The sequence below is a fragment of the Alexandromys fortis genome, unplaced genomic scaffold, assembly GCF_014885135.2.
Source record: "Alexandromys fortis isolate MF-2015 unplaced genomic scaffold, M_Fortis_MF-2015_v1.1 scaffold_16, whole genome shotgun sequence".
Classification (NCBI taxonomy): domain Eukaryota; kingdom Metazoa; phylum Chordata; class Mammalia; order Rodentia; family Cricetidae; genus Alexandromys; species Alexandromys fortis.
Genome location: NW_026067893.1, coordinates 4067672 through 4087411, shown reverse-complemented (window position 1 = coordinate 4087411; position 19740 = coordinate 4067672). Strand labels below are relative to the sequence as shown.

The 19740-nt window shown below is 44.2% G+C and overlaps 2 protein-coding genes across 6 annotated transcripts in view; one reads left to right on the top strand and one right to left on the bottom strand.

The window, feature by feature from the left end:
- Ccdc186 (coiled-coil domain containing 186) overlaps positions 1 to 5776 on the bottom strand; it is a 32661-nt gene extending 26885 nt beyond the window's left edge. Inside the window, exons 1-2 of one of the 2 annotated variants that reach the window (XM_050146156.1) lie at positions 5566 to 5776; positions 4082 to 4308 (exon numbers count right to left, since the gene is read on the bottom strand). The gene's annotated coding sequence lies outside the window, so the exon portion shown is untranslated. The remainder of the gene's footprint in view (positions 1 to 4081; positions 4309 to 5565) is intronic. The other variant, XM_050146166.1, reaches the window with a different exon arrangement.
- Positions 5777 to 10560: 4784 nt separating this feature from the next.
- The window catches only part of Tdrd1 (tudor domain containing 1), a 40141-nt gene continuing 30961 nt past the window's right edge, over positions 10561 to 19740 (top strand). For 2 of the 4 annotated variants that reach the window (XM_050148971.1, XM_050148963.1), the window contains exons 1-3: positions 10615 to 10819; positions 13108 to 13435; positions 16322 to 16380. In XM_050148971.1, coding sequence (XP_050004928.1) covers positions 10676 to 10819; positions 13108 to 13435; positions 16322 to 16380 — 531 coding nt within the window. In that variant the 5' untranslated portion in view covers positions 10615 to 10675. The other 2 variants (XM_050148978.1, XM_050148988.1) reach the window with 2 other exon arrangements.

The following is a 19740-nucleotide window of genomic DNA, read 5'->3' as shown; positions in this document are numbered from 1 at the left end:
GAACAGGCATTCCTACTGGAGCTTCTTCAAAGTCTTAAATAAAATGGCCACAGCTAACCTCTAACTATGGTCCCCGTCGATGGCATCCTATATTTAATCATCTCACTTCCCCCTTTTCTCCTGTGCTTTCATAAACTCTTAAACATTTTGTTCTCCTGCTTTTCTGACACTATCCCCTCTGTCAATCCAACCTGGGCCTCATCTCAGACCTGGAACATGTAGTTTCTCAGTCTCATTCAATTCTCTCTTTCTGTATCTTCAAGTCAAAGAGCAGGGCAGTTAATAGAAGGGCAGATTATTTGGAACAGTCACAGGGAGTGGGGACAGGGTTACTAAGGGAAGTGACCAAATTCAAAGAAGTGAAGAAGTACATAGTATACTGACTGCCAAAAAGGACCAGGAAGTACTTGTGAAGTGAGCCTCCCATGATACAAAGGGCAAGCGTGGAGGCTAGGAACCTGCCAACACTTACTGTCCATTCTACCAGACAGTAATCACACACAGACAGCTGAAGTGATGCACTGGACCCTCTTCTTCCCGCTTTAAAGTTTCAGTTCTGTTTCCACCCTGAAAAGGCTAGCCAGAGAAAAGACAGAAAACCTGTCTCTTATGGAGTAGGATTAGACAGACACTGTTAAGTCAAGCAGTTAGAGACTTATAGCTTCAATTTTTCTTCAGGGAGAATATGTTTGTGATTTTTTTTTTTTTGCTGTTGTTTTTGTTTTTTAAATGAAATCACTGAGATTCCTCAGAAAAGCTGTCATACCAGTTTCCAAACCTGACCTCTGCCCATATTCAGAAAGAGATTAATTATGTTTAAGGACTGATTCTAATGCCATATCTTTCCCCAAATTATCTCTATGACAAGCATAACAACAATCTCTGTCCTGTAAATTGAAACACATTGCATCTACACCCATCGAGCAGACACAGCCTTTCGTGACCCTTCTGAAGATGTGGTCAACCTTTTAGATGAGTGTAGTTCTTGCAACATCAAACAATAACAGCAATGAACAAGACAAACCTAACAAATACACTCTGTACAACATTTACTGCCATTTTTGCAAATACTGTTTAGTTCTTCTCAATGGTAGCAGGACCCAGTCACTAGCTCTGTGAAATGACCTGGGACAGAAGTCTCTAGTGGGCTTTAGTAAGGAGACCTCTAGTGTACAAGACAGTGCAGAACAACAAATGCATCTCCCATTCTACAGGAGCTTTATCTAGGTAACAGCAAAACAAAGTAACCTGCTTACACAAACTTTGAATTTGTTTTACATATTCTATCAGAGACTAAACTTAAAAGACAAGTAATTTACATACTCTTTCAATGTGTTATGACCTGTGAAAAAATTATATAAACTGGCACATGATATCCATTAAGACTGTGCAAATTTAGTTTGTTGATGCCTCAATGAATACTGACTTGTGACCAGAGGAAAAAAGGAGATGTTAAGGAGGATCTATGCTTGTACACATAACAACGTCAACACTGAGGAGGGCATTTACTGCTGCAGACAGAATCCAATGAATCCAATGATACCTGCTCTATCTACCATTAACTAGGGGGCAGGGTGAGTCAGCTGAGCTCCCCTATAGGAGTCCCCAGTTAGCAATGCTGATATAAAATTAACCATTTGGATGCTGTCCAAGTTTTTTCTTTCAGAAGAAGTGTTGTCATCAAAATTATTGAAGAGTGAATAGAGTATAAAAAGGGACGGATAGTGAAAGTAGAGATTGATTACAAGACTGTTTTAAGTGCTGGACAAACCCAAATCGTATTCACAGATACATACAGTAAGTATGGTTATCGATTACAACGTGCATCGCTATTTTGACTTTGTAGTAAGTTATTCATGAAGGAAAATACTTTATTTATAACACAATCACAAAAATCCCTCTTAATTCTCTTGCTGTCCTCACAGTTCTTCCTGTTTCTGACACAGTAGTATAGGACCAGCTCACACTTAAGTCTGTTGCAGTGGGAACTGGGTTCCCTCTGAGTGGAGTGCATCAGCTGTAAGCAACCCATCAAAGGATCAATGCCACGTGCTCCTCCAACTCCTCTTTTATTCTTTGGGGCACACTCATTTCTAAAATGTTATTCCACACAAAACTGTGTAACTGAAAACACCAAGTTTTCAGTTCTTTTTCCAGTTTCCCACTAATTAGTGCTTTATGAACAAAACCCATAGGCTATTTCACTAAACTGTAAATAAAACTGAATTCCACCTACATATAATTGGTAACAGGTTATCAAATAAGCCTTATGCAAAGGTACTAGATCAAAAATAATTTCCAAAGTGTTCATCTGCCAAATATACATGGGGCAGCTTTTTCAATGTAGACATTGTTCTAGGTGTTGGGAACGTGGTGTGGAATAAAATTGGCACACTCAAGTGCAGACCTGAGGTACAAGACTAACACACACAGAGACTATTAAATCTCATTTGTTTTGCCACTGTAAAATGCTGAAACACTACGAATCAGTATTTACTTTATCATTACAGTACTTCAAAGTCAGCTAGCATTTCACAAGATATGTATATGTATGTTATGTATGTGTGCATATATATGCATGTGTACATGTTTTAAATCCAGTTGAAAATCTTAGTTCAGCATACTTTTTACAATTTTTAAATTATGCGCCACTCCACTCCCAAATACTAGTTGTGTGCTTCTCAAACTAATATGCATTAACACATGCAAACTTGGCCTGTGAGCACACTTCTGTTCTTCAATAAAATGGTTTCCTGTCTTTTTTACGAGTATAAATATTTCAAGAAATGTTCGCACATTTCCCAATACAGCTTGAAAAAAGCATAAATAAACTTACCTTTCTGATTAGTTCTAACAAGATTTTGGTATGGCAACTCAAGTCAAAAGTAAAAATCAAAATTTAGAAGCATCCAATCATTATCTCCTCATAATCCCTAAATTTGTAAGTAAATTTAGTAAATTTGAAGCTGCATTAACTGACACTTTTAGAGTAACAAAGAAACAGAGAAGAGAGCCTGTGTAGGAAACATTGACTCATGCGGCCCTGACTACAACAGTTGGCACTGAGGTTTCCTAGAAGGCAAATTTACGCAGATCAATTTCTACTTTTAAGAGATGAGAGCTGAGGCAGTGGTTTCTGAGAAGTCTAGGAATGTTCTGTGAGAAGGAAGACTTTTCAACGATAGCAATCAAATACTAATTAGAATTTTAGTGTACTGAGCATTCTTCAGGTCTTTATTCACTACACAAATGAAACAGTCCTGGTGGGTTTGCTTCTTTCTTTTTGATCTTTTCATATTTTATCTTTAATGAGATACTGAGGTAGTTTATACATCCTGAAGTATATATAATTAACACCTGCCTTTGGAAGAGGCAATCATAGTTTTGGTACTTTAGATCTATGCATTTTTATATGACCCTAAAATGGTTTTTAAACTATTAAGGCAGAAAATAGATATAGAAATCTTAATTTGAAGCTATTTTTACAAACTCAATCAACTGTAATAAAGTCTAAGAAAACAAGTATTTTTATCTCATTGTTCTTAAAATCTGAAAACCACAATTAAATGGGATTTTTAAGTTTCCTTTAAAGAGTTGGACTGATGACTAAATTTAGCTAATTACCAAGATGTAGTTTACTCAAAACATCAACTATTTATTAGTACTTACTACATAATCCTACAGTGAAGGATCAGCTCACCCACCTCAACAGAAAAGCATTAAGAAATGTGCTCACACCAGTCACTATTGTGCTGCATTTGCTTCAGCTCTTGGTGTCTAAGGCCCCTTCACCCCAATATCTTACTTCTTAGAGCAAACAAAATCTGCTAAGAAAGTTCAAGTACGTTTGAAATGGTGTAAGATTATAGTATCATTTGTAGATCTAAATCATCTAGGCTACTCTGCTTCTAAAATAATACTAAACAGAACAACTAAATATTGTATGCCAAGAGATGTTTGTCAACTTATGAGAAATTCAAAATTTGGCCTCAGTCATTTAAGACAACAAGTAAAAGAAATATCTTAGTTTTTACTAAAAGGAAAGCAAAGCAGAATTTGAGGTTAAATATTCTTTCCTTACCGTGAGTCAGATAACTTCTGTAAACTGGGGGAGAGTACTAGTCCCCTTCAAGTGAAGAGACTGCTTTCTAAATATGGCTGCTCTGTGCTTCCAACCATCACACCACGGCTTCCTCAGGGGCTGTGCTGAGCATGCTGTTTACTACGGTCACCACGCAGCTATGACCGCCCTAAGCCATCATCAGCTATGCTGCCTCAATGAGCAGCATCAAAGGACAATTCTTTAGTCTGTGGGTGAAGGAACGAAATGCTTATGAGTGGTCACTGCCCTAGCACATGGCCTTTTGGGCAAGAAAAATAAGACTCTGTCAATCACACTCCATAGAAGCTCTGATTTAAAAAAAAAAAAAAGCGTCTATATTCTGAGTTAAAATAGGGCTTTAAAAAAACAAACAAGTCCACGCATCTTCTGGTAGTCTTCCAAAGTTACACTTTACCGGGCTGGAGAGATGGCTCAGCCGTTAAATGCTAGGCTCACAACCAAAAATACAAAGTTACACTTTACCTATCACATTGTGTGAAGGAGGACACACTGGGGCAGCACCACAAGACTTTCGGCCTCCCCCAAATCCTCACTGCATTTAAGACATGAAAAGACCAAAAAGGAACAAGAAGAAATGGTCCAATCAACACTGCTGTTTTATTTGTGTGATCATTAATATGCACCGGGCTGAAGAGTAGCTGAGACCCTTGGGTTTCAGTACCACGGCCTCTGGGTCCTCAGCCTCCTCCACAGGATCCACACACAAAGATACAGGTGAAGACGTTGTGAAGGCCGCTCCACACCTGAGCAGAAACACTTAGACTGTTCTCTGAGTGTCTACAAGTGTCCCCGGAAACACTGTCAGGCTGCTTTGCCGCACTTTCCTCAGATAAGCATCCTGCCTACCACTTAAGAAGAAAGCAAACGGCTGGCCATCAAAGGCGCAGGACACAGGGCGGATAAACCTGGCTACGGGGCCGCAGGACCCGAACGCGGGTGCTCTGCATCCGAATCCGGGTCTCTGCACTAAACAAAAACCAAGACGCGGGTATTTAACGAGTGACCCGTGGTTAGTAGCCACACTGTTCTTCTACCTGCACTGTTTCCCAGGGGTGGCGACTTTGAGGATGTGTGGGAAGGGAGACCTACACTGGAGACGACTCCCTACCAAGATTCACGAAAGGCACTGACATCTTTGGTCACAACCAGAAAGAACCATTCCTAAGGAACGTGAGAGCGCAGCCCGCGTGGGAAGAAGGCAAGGTGGCGGCCGGGGGCTGCGTTCCCGGAGTCCCCGGCTCTGCGGACACAGTCCCGACGGCCCCGCCATCCCGCCGTCGCCCCCACGAGCCGGAGTCGCGGCCCGGCCGGGGCCGGAACCACGGCGCGCGGACAGCGCCCGCCGAGCCCCCCCGCGAGTCCCCGCCGAGCCCCCCGCGAGTCCCCAGCCGAGCCCCCCGCGAGTCCCCCCGCCGAGCCCCGGACGCCCCTCGACCACTCACCGTCCGTCGCCCGGCTCGGGCCGCACCCTAACGAGGCCGATGAAGCTCCGGCTCCGGGGCCAGCGCCTCCATGGCGGGGTCCCGCGGACACGGGGTGAGCGAGGAAGTCACGCGTGGAGATCGCGGCTGACCTCTGCCTCTCAGCCCAGGGTCCCCCCCAAAACACCCCCGAGGAGCTGACACATCAACAAAGATGGCGGCGACGCCGAAGCCGGCGCGGCTACAGCTGAGGGGGCGGGACTCCCGGGAGGAGCCAATCGGCGCGGCGCGGGCATCGTGACGCTAGGTACCTGGGGGTGGGCGTGGCTTTCCCTCCTGTCCATCCCCCCCCCCCCCCCCCCCCCCCCCCCACCCCACCCCACCCCCGGCTCCAAGAGACTTTTCCGCGTACCTCGTACCAACGTCTGCCCTTGCAAGGGCTTCCGTGCCCTTCCCTCTCCAAGCCCGTGGCTTTGTGTCGGTAGGAGGGACTCTTGCCATCTTCCCTCCTCACCCTTTGGCCGGTCACGTAGTGAGTCAGTGGCATAAAGTAATAAAAAGAGAACCGAGATGTGGCTTCCCGGTTCTGAAGGGGCAAACTTTGCACTTGACGTGGGTGGGCCAAGTCGGCAGGAGCAACCTACCTGTGCGTGAGAGATCCCGGCAGCGGTTGCATGACACCCTTGACTTGGAATCTTCACGCGATACCATCGTTTACTAATAACCTGTTAATGCATCTGTCTCCTTGGGGAAGGACCTAGGGCTCCTGGCTGAGTGTCCCAGAAGGTTGCGTGGCTGCAAGAAGAGTGTTAATTATAGACCAAGCCCAATTTGGGGAAGGAAGGAAGGCGAGCAGTTTCAGTCTGTAGGTTTTGCAAACCACCTCTGCCAATGAAAAGATGTTTTAAAGTATAAGACCGTGTAGACATAAATCGTGAGTGAAAATTAAGACTCGCCTTCAATGGCAAGTTTGAAAAGCATAACTTAACTCCTGTTAAACTACTTTCATAATTGCTGGGGAGGAAAAAATGCAACGTCAGTGTCTTTTTGATAAGAAAATGACGCCTCCCTCCGTAAATGACGCTAATGTTACAGCACATTTTGCAATGAAGATGCCAATGACAGATTGTTGGGTTGAGTAGGGAGTCGTGGCTTACATCTGTTATCCAGACACTGGGAAGGTGGAGTGGAAGCCCTTTGAGCTTTACTTCCTGGAGTCCCTGTCTCTAACTACATACTTGCATGCATACGTACATGCATAGGAAAAGAATTGTTTGGCTTTAAAAACAAATTGGGCGAACATTACTAGTGAGGTGTGTTATTACAAAGCGAAAGAAGAGTGGATACCATTTCTGTGCTCACATTGTCAGGAGAAACGCTAACGTTATTTTTGAAATGTATTTCTGATTTTATAACTAGTAACAAAACACATCAAGTATGCTTGGGGGGCTAATTTGTCTTAACCATAAAAGAAAAGAAATAATGATGTAAAACCAGAGGAATGAGATAGAAATACTGCAGTTTTATATTTGGATTTAGAAATACCCCAAATGAAATTGGTTTTTTGTTTGTTTTTTGAAGAAGTCAGGGTTGCCACATTAGCCTAGCATGGACAAGGCCTGGAATTTAGTCCTTGGACGTGAAAGTGTCTACCGAAAAGAACTGCCGAAAGAACTGCCCTACTTTCCAGATCTCTGTTTTCCACCAAATGTGCCTTGTTTGAAAAGTTTTCAGGCCTGACTCCAAGTTTGGGGCAAGAAGTGTGTAACAGTAATGACTTCTCTCACGGCACACCGTGTAGAAAGGGGAAACTTTACAGGGGAGAAATGTAATAAATACTACGTCAGCTATATGATCAAACCTGCTACCATGATCATAAGTCACATTCATGTATTTGATATCTGTCGGTTTTCGCCAACCTGTGCAGCTCTTGTCTGCTGGACCTGGGATCTGAGACCTGTAACAACTGTTGGGGAAGATTACTTTCAGGTGTGTGATTTTGGTTACGCTGCATTTGTTCAACTCTGTGGAGCTGTGTTACTGTGCCTGTCTAAAACACCTGATGGTCCTAATAAAGAGATGAACGGCCAATGGTGAGGCAGGAGCAAGGATGGGCGGGGCTGGCAGACAGAGAGGATAAATAGAAGGAGAAATCTGAGCAGGACAGCAAGGTGCAAAGGAGAGAGAACAGGGAGAGTAGGACACCAGGGACCAGCCACCTCGCTACACAACAAACCATGGAGAAAGGAGTAAACGATAGCGCACAGACACAGAAAGATAAAAGTCCAGAGGCAAGAGGTAGCTGGGTTAATTTAGCTTAGGAAAACTGGCAAGAAACAAGTCAAGCTAAGGCTGGGCATTCATAACTAAGATAAACCTCCATGTATGATTTATTTGGGAGCTGGTAGTGGGCCCTTCAAAAAGCCAACAGTAAAAATAAAAATGACAAAACAGACAACCTTCCTTTTGGCTGCAGTGCACTTCTATACACAAACGTAACAGAGCAGTGGCCCGAGGAAGGCTGTTTGCATTCAGAGAAGGATGGTCAGAAAAACCCGTAAATAAATGCCAGCACACGCCTGAACAGCCCTTTCTCAGAACTCTCTCAGGACAGGCCATTTGAACACAATGCCTGGCCCGTACTGTAGATTCTATCTGGGAGAGCACGGAAGCAAGGCAGAGGCCATATCCAGAGCCGGGGTGCACTGACCAGACTGGGTTCCACAGCTATGTTCTGGTGTCCAACAAGAACAAACATGCCTTATAAATTGAATGTGAATGTCTAACACAGGAGGCACAAAATCACATCCCAGAACAATCCAGGGAACAAAGTGCAGCTGAGGTAAAGCCCTCTGCCTTTGTTCCTGGAGCCTCCCTCACAGCTCCCTAAGGCACTGTTCACCATGCCTCAGTCTCTTGACCGTGTCCGACAGATATCCTACAGTAAAAATGTCACTTTGCCTCCATGGTCTTCCAAACAACTCATACTCTCTCCCGATCATGAGAACTTGTCGGAGGCCACTCCGGCAGACATCAGATGGGGGTTCCCTGAGAGGGGACGCTGGGGCTGAGGAAATGTTAGATCAAGAGAAATGAAGACAGAAACATAGGATAGACTGGGAGGACTGAGGCCAATACCAAACAGCCCCAAGTTTATTTCTCAGCCAGCATATATACTAAATACAGCCAAAACGCAGAACAAAGAGGCGTACAGTCAGCTGACCACCTCCCTGCACTGTCCTTGGGAGGCAGCTCCAGCAGGTGCATTATCTTCTTCAGCTAAGCAGCCTCTAATCTGTTACTAGGAGTGCCTCTGGCTGGAGTACACCAGCCCAAATCTTAATAGAAAAAATGTGCTCTTTCATCTGGGCAAAAAAATGCTCTTTCTGTGGCCTAACGCAGACATTACTCACGGCCCTCACGGTTACTGGAAGAAGAACAGCAGGCATGCTCAGACTCAAATAGAATCTTTAAGTCTGAAATGACTCCAGATGGAAACTGAGTCACACGTGGGCTCCTACAAGACAAACTTCAGATCAGACAAACTTCATGATCATGGGGCATGCTTCCAAAAGCCTGCTCACTACTCCCGGAAGCTGCCGGTCTGGAGAAAGCAGATGGAAAGATAACTAACGGGAATGTTGGGTTCTGGCTCAGAGGATGGATAGAAGCAAGGCAGGGATTTGAATAGATTATGGGCCTCGGTTGATGTCAATGGGTCCTTAAAAGGGAAGACCTTATCCCACTAACACGGTCCTAGCAGGAGAAACTGGATGTGACTTCATCATGAAAACCCTCTTCTTTTTCATTCTGTAAGGGTAAAACTATCCTAAAAGTAATCTATTAAAGATGAAAAGGGCAATGTCAGGCATGGCAGCTGAATAAAAAATAAATAAAAATGGAAAGACATGACTGCTCCTAGGTATGGTGGAGAGGGGTTTCTTGTTTTTGTTTGTTTTGTTGTTTGATTTGAGGGAGGGCACAGCCAGTGGCAGAGACGTCTAGGAGAGTCCAGAGTGAACATGACCCTGAGTGGGGACCTTGTGAGAGAAGGGGATGGGGGTGAGGGGGAGCCAGGAAATCAGGAGAGTAAAGGGTAGTCAAAAGACTGGGTGACGGAAATGATTGGATTACATAGGGAAGGGCAGCCCAGCCCCTAGACTGTAGAAATTTAGGGTAGAGAATGGGGTATGCTAGGCATACCCGTAGGGAATGAGGGATATTGGGAGAACCTGGCAATCAGGTCCAATTTGATATGTTAAATAGGTATCTCAGTCATTTGTTCAGGGTTTGGGACCTAACAATAGCCCATGCCTTTAAACTCGGCATTCCAGCGACAGTCGTGTGGATAGCTCTGAGTTCATGGCCAGCCTGATCATCATAGTGCCTGAAGAAGGCGAATCATTGGTGACTTCAGGGTCAGCGGGGTCAACATAGCCAACAACAGGCCAGTCAGGGCTTACATAGTGAGACACGGTCTCAAAAAACAAAACAAGGGAACTGACTCCCAAAAGTTGTCCCCTGAATTCCACATATGTGTCATGGCACAAAATAAATTTAAAAAAAAATGTAAAAAGAGTAAAGTAATTAATCTGGGCATTCCTTTTAAATATTCAAGAAGTGGCTGGGCTAAAAATGCAGACAAGATTGACAACGAATCCTCTTGAAAGTGGATGACAGGCACATGGAAATGCTATTTTTCTGAATTTGTTAGTAAAGTTCCTTCCCTACCCCGCAAAAAGCGAGCCTTCAGTTGGGGGCCTTGGGACTGGTGTGTTTAGTTTCCCAGTAGAGGCAGGCGCAAAGGAGTAGGCTGAGAACGGAAAGACCCTCACAAAGCTAAAATGCCAACCCCGGTGACTCAGGGCAGCCTTTTCTCTCGAAATTTGCCCCCGGGGACTCCGGAGACACCTTTCCAGAGAAAGCTAGAAGAGTCCTGGGTGCTTGAGCCTGCACCACCGCGAGCACCTGCTTCCAATCAGAGCCCTGGGAGCGTGGGCGTGCACTGCGCAGGCGCGGGGCCAGGCTCGAGGGCGGCCTTGGGTCGCCAAAGCGAGGTGAGTGCGTGCTTAAGTGCGTGCCGGTAGAGCTCCTAGCCCTAGCTCGGGCTGTGGCAAACGCCAGCACCACCATGCTTCAGAGACAGGTCGGGGTCAGAGCCCCTTTCGGCCCTTTCCAGGGCAGGAGGCCTGGGCACCAGGGTGCAGGACACGGCGTCAAGATGGGCCTCGGGCTTGGGTCGTTGGGAGCCGGAAGTTCGCAGCTGGACGTTGAGGTCGGGCGTTAAGTCGGGCGGGCGTTGAGCGGGCACAGGACCTGCTCGTGGGGAGAGGCTGGAAGGGCGGAGGAGACCCTCGGGCCTAGCTGAGAGGTTTGGGTGTGGGTGGATCCCGTCTGGGTTAGAGGGAGCCAGGGCCCTGGAACTGGGGTGTGAGCAGAGCAGGCTTGGAAACAGCCCTGTGCCAAAAGCTGTTTGGGTCGCGTTTGTCTCCCCCCCTCCCCCCCAAAGACTCATGGATTCAGTGCTTTGGTTGAAGCCGCAGCTGGAGTGCTATTAGGGCTGCTTAGATCCTTTGCCTCCTGTAGCAGCTGCAGGGCTATCAGGTTTTAAGTGAGGGCCTTTGCTGGCCTAATAGGCGTGATAACGCACCCGCTGTGTACCAGTCAGACATCTTGGCACTAGACTTTTCTAGGGCCCCAGCTGTAAGTTTCTCCTACTGAGCCTCCGGAGTTAAAGCAACTCGGGTGTCTTTATTTCCCCCGACCTCGCGGGAACTGCTTAATTAGGTATCTGACCCGGATTCTCAATTGGATCCTGGGCTCGAGTCGGGTACGGTGGGTGGAGGAGGTGACAGGTTGTTCAGCTTCCGGTCACTTATGTTTAGAAGTGAAAAAATATACCGTATTTCCGAGATTACTTGTGTTTTAAACATGCGAACTCCCCTGGGCATGGTGGGTTACCAGCACTGGGGTGGAGGCAGAAGGATGGCAAGTTTAAGGCTAGCAAGCAAAATGTTGCAAACGCCATCCTCATGGCACAGAGAAAGGGTTGGAGGAGTGCGTATCTGTGCTGGAGTGGTTGCTCTCTGTGTGCGTGTGTGTCCTTATCCTAAATGAGTTGGTTGCTGTTCTCTGTAGGGAGGAGGGTGTTGGAAAGCAGCCTTCTTTGACCTGGGTGATTGAGATCCCCTCTCGTGTCCAATCCTCATGATTAGTGTTGAGAAAGTTATCTAGAGTCATTGAAACCTAGAAAGATGAAGTGATTTGAGCAAACTGGTATTACTTAATGAGGAAGGCGGGGCTTGCATCTGATTTCAGAGCTCTTTGGAGCCATCGAATTTTGGAGCTCTAAAACAACCTTTCCTTTTGCAAAGGATGTCTCTCCTGAAATGCACAGGGCTACCAGGAAGGCCAGAGCAAGCTTGGGAGGAGAAAAAGTCTCAAGTCTGGGCTGGGGTGCCTGGGGCGGTGTTTGAGGGCACTCACAGCATAGGTTACACGGGTGTATGCTAAGGTGAAGACCACTGAAGTACTGTGCTTGGAAGTCTATCAGAAATACTGCGGGCCATCTGCTTATTTGAATCTGGATTAGTGTTTTAGATGCTGTATGTTCATAAAACTTTTTCTGTTGCTGGATTGTATTCATGGTCTCGAAGTCCATTATCTTTTATGCATTGTCAGGATTGTATTAAACTACATCTAATTTAAAACAAACAAAATAGGAGTTTGAGGACTCAAGCATTTTTCTGCCGTCTGTTTGTTCAAAGCCACTGTAAATGACATTTAGTTTCTGGCTTCTCCCTTTGAAGGTTTTGGAGAAAAGGCAGTTTGCCCTGCATGGCACAGCCACTCTGCTGTACTCCAGGGGCTTCTGTCTAGGCCATGAGTACAGGTGACGGGAAAACCAGCCAGCAGTGTCCTACAGCTGTGCCTCCCAGGCCCGTGGAGACACCAAAACATGGAAACTTGCAGCAAGTCTCGCATTTTCAGAGGAATATACACACATAGGTCCTTGAAAGAAATTCATTTTTTCAGTTTATGAAGCTCAGCTGGAATGCTTAAGAAAACCAGAGAGCTTAGAGGTCAGCTGAGAGGAGTTGAGAAAGATGGCTCAGATGATGAGGCAGGTGGGAGAGCCAGGGCTTTTGGGTAAAGTGGAACTTTGTGATGCTCGAGTTGGCATAGCATAAGACAGTGACAAGCCGACTGAAGCAGTAGACCATATCCCTCTCCACTGGGAAGGAGGAGGCTTCCCACAGGGAGTGGTGCTTTCCATTGTGAAAGGTCTTTCTGTTCCTGGTACTTCAGAGTAAGGAATGGTGTGGATCTCTGAGACAATGCTTTTCCTGCCCTTGAGTTGGTGTAAGTGGATCTGCCAAGCCTGGACTTTATAATTATAGAGACATGTTTATGTACTACCGTAGGCAAGACTTTGATAGCAACATAAAGTCTGCTGGGTGTTGTTTATAGGAATTATCTGATATATAATGTTTGAAAGAAGTCACCTGGACTTACTCTGCTTTCACAGTTCAATTCACCTCTTGAATGTATTTCTTTCCCCAGACTTCAACGAATGTTAAATTGCCACCTAATATGATTCCACGAAGTAATTTGGAAGCCTCTACTTGTAAAATGGCAGAGCCATTTAATTTTGAGAAAAAGGAAAGCAAGCTTCCACCACAGGATTTACTAAGAAGCCCTGTAGCACAGCATAACCACCCCAACTTCAGACTGAAAAGCCCAGAGAGTGGAAATAACAGTTTCTTGCTTTGTGAGCAAAGCAAACAGTATTTAGCTAGTCAGGAAGACAATTCGGTGGTCTCTTCAAACCCTGCTGGTATCAATGGAGAAGTAGGTGGGTCCAAAGGAGACAGGAAGACAGTACCCACAGGTGAGTGCAGTCTGTTCTTTTACTTGATTCTGATGGGTTTTCTGACTATTTAAGAGTGAACGTCAGTGGGATAACAGCAGCCAAATGACTACAGAAGAGTTCTTTCACCTAGTTATTATTTAGAAGGGAAAGCAAATCCCAAGTAGTGTCCTTGGCTTCTTTAATCACAGAAAAGATTTCACAGGAGGGAATGGCTACAGATGATCCTCAGGGATGTGGAGAGATTGACTCATGTTGGTTTGGAATGGGAATCGTGAAGTTGACTTAAAATTACCTTGCACAAAGTAGCCCTCAGATATGTAGTTAGGATGTTAATAGTTTCACGTGATTTGCTTTGAGCTTGCTCTTTGAGAGGAGGGCCTAGTAGGATTTAATTTCTTAGTGTATGAGGTGTGATCTTTCGGTGCTGTGATAATTTAGTCCAGTGTGGCCCTTAAGTATAAACTAAGGATGTGCAAACTGCATTCACCTCATAGCACACCAGCCTGGGCTAATGGTCCTTGAATTTTTCATTGCTATAAACTAATAAACAAAACCCAGAAATGCCAGCTTTGTGTTTAAAAAAAAAAAAAAAAACCTATGGAACAGTGAAAATTACCATGTTTGTGTAGAAGAGTCTTTTTTTTTTTTTTTTTTTTTTTTTGTATTTTGTACAAGGAAGGAAGGCTTGTTCTGAGTTTCCAGTGAGGGATGGAAAGCCTAGGACTGTGACCTGAAAGGGATGTCAGACCTCCTTCAGACTTAGCTGTTTGCCAAACGTTTTCTCAAAATTAGAGATTAGAGTTTGTTACTACAAGGGAACAGAAAATATTTTACACCAAGTTAAAAAAATGTTTAGGTAAATTAGAATCTCAGGAACATGTACTTGCGCTCAAGCTTCATGAGCATTGGACATGTTCACAGGTCAACTTCTGACAACTCTTGGAAAGTTAGTAAGCCAGTGTTCTCCAATGGCAACATGCCACAGATGTGTGAGCTGAAACCACTGGTTCTAATGCAACTGTAGAAGTTACTGCCGTGGTCTGGGGTTCCACGCTGTATTAACATAACACTTTAAATTATTTTCATCTAACATTCTGAATATGGTTTCCCCTCTTCTAACACCTACCCAACCACACTTCTTTGTCTTACCTCTTTAGAAAACAGGTAAACAAGATTTTTAAAAAAGAAAAAGCACAAAAAACACACAAAACGCAAAAAAACCCACAAAATCAGAAACCATAAAATACAAGCAAAATATTAATAAGACACACAAGCACACACACACATACACACGCAGCAGCAGCAGCAGCAGGAGAAAACATGTACACACACACACCAGAGAACTCACTTTGTGTCGACATCGACTGTTAGGCAATAGGCATGGGGCTGCACTTACATGTGGTTAGTTATCCAGTCAGATCCTTTGTAAATAGGCATCAGTTGCAGGTTAGGGATGGAGGATCCAGTTCACTTCCCCGTCTTGGTGCTGAGACCCCCATCCACTTGGACCTGTGCAGACGTGGTAAATGTTGCCACAATCTCTGAGTTCATGTGTCAGCCTGCTATGACTTGGAAGACAATGCTTCCTTGGGGTCTCCCCTCTGACTGTTAGAATCTTTTCACTTCCTCTTCCTTTTAGATCTGAGCCCCGAGGAGAGGAGTTTGATAAAGACATCCCATTTAGGACCCAGTGTTTCAAAGCCTCTGCACGTTGCCCGTTGTGGGGTGCTCTGTTAGTACACACCCACTGTACAGGGCTTCTTTGGTGGTGGCTGAGTAAGACACTGGTCTGTAGGTGTAGCAGAATGTTGAGTCATTTTATTGCTGTGCTCCTTCAGCATAACAATAAAACAGTAGAACAATTTTCCCCCAGGTCCATGGGCTTTTGAGGTTCTTGGCCACTCCAGCAGTGTCAAGCATGGGCTCCATTTCATGGGGTGGGCTTGCATCCAATCAGAGTAGTTAGTTGGTTATTCTCACAATATATCACATCAGGGTTTTCAGCTGACTGGTGGCTTGCCTTCCCCTGTGGTAATGGGCAGAGGAACACTAGTGAGTAGGGTGAAGGCTGTAGTTTGGCACCAGCTTGACTTGTAAGTGCTCGGTGATGTGTAAGTGTTCAGTAGTAGGGTTTTACCATCTGTAGAGCATAACCAGTAACCTTGGCAGTACCCTGAAATGTCTGGAAATTTTCCGTGGAGTACCTTTGGCCAACCAGTCAACTAGATGGCATTGGAGGAGGAGGTTTCACTGCTGGGGAACATTGGGGCACTTCCTCCCTGTTATTTTTTCAGTTTCTTTCATACGTGTGTATATTTTAAGAGACTTTGACAGTAGTAGGTTTCCATCCAACCCCTCAAATGGCCCTTAATGTTAGTCATTCACCTTTACTCCCTACTCAATCCTCCTGGGTATTAGCACCAGCTCTTAATTTGCCACTTGAGTGTTGATGCTGTTAGAGGAAAAGCATTAAGTTATCTGAGAAGATCACTTGATGCTCCTTTCCTGTCTGTAAGGTTGGATTTTTCTGAGATACATAGAAACAACATGTCACGGGTGACTGTATGTAGAGGAATGAGCTTATAGGAATCCAGCTGACGTGTTAGGTCATTCGTTTAAGAACTGCAACATTGTGGAGTTGGAAAAATGTAAGAATGTCTACTTTCTGACTGGAGAAAAGTTCAGTGGGAGAAGCAGTAGTCAAGAAATGATGCACACACTTGTGGTTCTAGCACATGCTTATTTTCTGCCCGAAAAAAGATGATGTTTCCATTTTTTGTAGCGTGGCTGGGAGGTTGTTAGGGAGAGAGTTGCTGTTTGGGCCTCACTGAGTTATACTGTTTGACATTATCAGAAGTGAAAACTATTTGACATTTACTGGGAATTGTGTTCTCCCTCTCCTAGGGAACCCAGTGTCACCATTAAGTCTTGGAAACAATTCACCACCCAAGCAAGTAAAAACTGTAAGTTTCTTTTTTCCATCCTGACATTTTTGGACTGTACTACTAAAGAGGCATTTCTTTTTTTCTTAAGGTCCAAGGTCAAGTTTGCTTTTCTCTAACCTAGAACCTTTCTTAGGGAAAATTCCTTTTTCTTTTTCCAGGTAACTGTAGATTCACATGCAGACAGGAATTAGAGTTAGGTTCTGTGTAACCTTTATCTGGTGACCCCAGGGTCACAGCCTGCACTGAGAGACACCATTGCTATCATCGCAGGGCCCCTTACATGCCTTTCTGTAGTGGCCTCCAGAGGCCCCCACCTGTTGTAGAAGGCTGCTTGTTCATCCTGGCCGCCCAGAACCAAAATAACCACATAGAAACTGTATTAATTAACCAATGGCATTTACAGCATATGGAGGGGAATCCCACATCACCTCTCTTTTCTGTTCAAATAAAAAAGGAAGGTTTAAACTTTAACATAGTAAAATTACATAAAACAGTTATCAAGCAAAAATTAGTTAAATATATTTTTATATATTTTATCTTTCATCATAACTAAGGAAAACTATAATTATATATTCTTCAACTCCATCAAAGACTCCAGAAGGGTACAATATTACCTAAGTAAACATAAAGTACATATAAGCAACTTCTAAAACTCTAGAAGTGAGAGCGGCATCTCGCTGCCTGGACAGTCGCCCGAAGGTCTTCTGTATCGTTGGGGCATCCAATACTTAGCCCACAGGCCCATAGTATCCAGTAGACTTTTCCATGAAGCAGGAAATTTCAAAGATAGGTCCTCCTCTATTGGCAGTTTGCCAGTCACTTTCTTCTGTGTCCTGCAGAATCTCTGGCAGACTCTTTCATGGAGCAGGAATCCCAAAGGACTATCTCACCTTCAGGCAAGCTCAGCATTCATTTCTGTGTGGGTCCTGCATGTCCAGTTCATACAGCATAGCATCAAGCAGTCCAGGCAAGAGCAGTTTCTTGCGCAAATGGATAGCAAACTCCTAAAGGAGTTTCTTCGATGCCCATCCTCCTCTTGAAGCAATTGGTGCTGCTCGGAGCAGATGTGTCTCGCTGTCATGAAAAGTCCTAAATTCTTAAATCTTTAAATGCCATATTCTGAAGGTCTCTGAAATATTTGAAGAATACCTATTTAACTGAAATATATCTCCATATATCTAGAAAACCTAACATGGCTACAAGCTTGACTATTATAGATAATTATCTATTAACCTATACTTCTTAATTACACATTACATTTTAGATGAGCTACACAAAAACAATACCTTAATCAGGAGCAGAAATATACATATAACAGAACTGAGCTAAAATTTGTATCAATCAACCAAGATCCACACCAATGCAAATCTCTATAGCATATGCCCTCTTAAATGTAAACATTTATAGACAATACTTGGGAATATGGGTGTAGTTATCTCCAAACTGCTTCCTGCTTTTTTGCTGGGTGAAGTATTTTGGGGGGTATACATGACGACCTTTCAGGGGTCTTGATTAGTCTAGAATTAATCCACAGGTTCTCATCTTCTGTGGAAACAAAAGAACCACCCCTTTTCCAAAGCAACAAAAATTCTTAGACCCAAATTTTGAACTCAAGAAACCTTTAAAATATATATGTTGGTATATATGTTGGCTTAGCTTAGCAGCCCATACAATGAAGTGTCTCTCTGTACTTGGCTCCTTCACAGTCAAAAAATTCAAAGTAAACACAATAATATACATAATCTGGACTCTGTGAATTCTCCATCTTTACATGGCTTATTTTTCTTACTCTATTACTTTTACTCCTTTAATCTATGGCTGGCTATCTGTGCGCTTTTATATTAACATTTACTGTCTTCTCTCTCCCAAGCCTGTGTACATTTTTTAAACACACTGTGAATCACTTAGAGGTCTTTTATGTCTGAATCTGTCCTATTGTGTATCTGTAATTCTTATATGTCAGGAGCGCTTCTTAAAAGGCTAAGTGCTTCTAAGAGTGCTTTGCCCTTGGCTCTGCCCAGTCTGACATGGTGGAGCTCCATTCTCTGCCTCTGAGACTGCTGGGTGGGAGTTGTCCTTACCACCTCACCTCTGGTAACCACTTGGCCCCTGCTGCCACCAGGTAACTTGCGGCATGCTGCTCTCAAACCCCATTCAAGGGCTCGGCCTCCTGAAAGAGCCAGAGTTCACACTGGCAGCACAGCCCAGAAAGCTGCCCTTTCTAAACTGCGTGGCTTTTTTTCCTGCTACTGTTGAATCAGGAAAACCCCTCTTAAAGGAGCCCCAGTGTTAAGCCGTGCCTAACTCGTGTGGGTTTTTTTTTTTTTCTGCCTAGAATTTCTTCCCAAACACTCTCAGGTTTTAAGTGGATTTTAGTTGTAGTCAACCATGTTGGCGTGCCATTTTGTTGTAGGAGGCTACCTGTTCTTCCTGGCAGCCCAGAACAAAAATAACCATACAGAAACTGTATTAATTAAATCACTGCTTGGCCCATTAGCTCTAACTTCTTATTGGCTAACTCTTATTAACTTAACCCATTTCTAGTAATCTCTGTATCGCCATGTGGCTGTGGCTTACTGGGTAAAGTTCTGTCCGGCTCCCTTGGCTTCTCTCTTACTCTGCCTTCTTTCTCCCCACATTGCGTTTAGTCTGCTCCCATCTTCCCTCCCCCGCTGCCTAGCTCTTTTTGCCCTGCTCTGCTATAGGCTCAAAGCAGTTTCTTTATTAACCAATGGTATTCACAGCATACAGAGGGGAATCCCACATCACCTGCCCCTCCTTCAACCCTGGCTATCCGAGTTCTATAGTCATTTTGAGAATGTTTTCTCCAAGGAATTCTACTACAGGTTTTTCTCTCTCTGGGTAATTCCTTGGAGATTGGGCTGGATTTTTAGTATTTTATCTGGTGAAAAGTCAGTGTACAATATCCATTGGAGAAATGTTTGTCTTTTTTTCCATTTTCTATTTGGGTAATTTATGTTTTTTAACTTAAGTTTTAAAAACTGTTTTTATGCTTCAGAATCCAAGTGTGTGTGTGTGTGTGTGTGTGTGTGTGTGTGTTGGGTGCAAACTCTTTGCTACTTAGATAACTTAGGCGTGTTCCTCTTGAGAACATTTCATGGTTTTATATTTTAATCCCTTCTGACTCAGTTTGCTTAATGAGCTTGGCTTGTGGTCTCTGTCTTGTTTGAGGGGTGTTCTGTTGTCCTGGTGCTCTTCGTGGGAAGTCTAGCTTTTCGTGGTTGTCTGCAAATTAGTCAAGTCAGTTGAGGATGTTTTTGAAGTTATAGATGCGATAGAGAATCTGTGTTCTTCATTGCTTTCCACTTGTTCTCTGTTCTCCTGCTGGGACCATGGTCACATAGACAGATAAGTCCT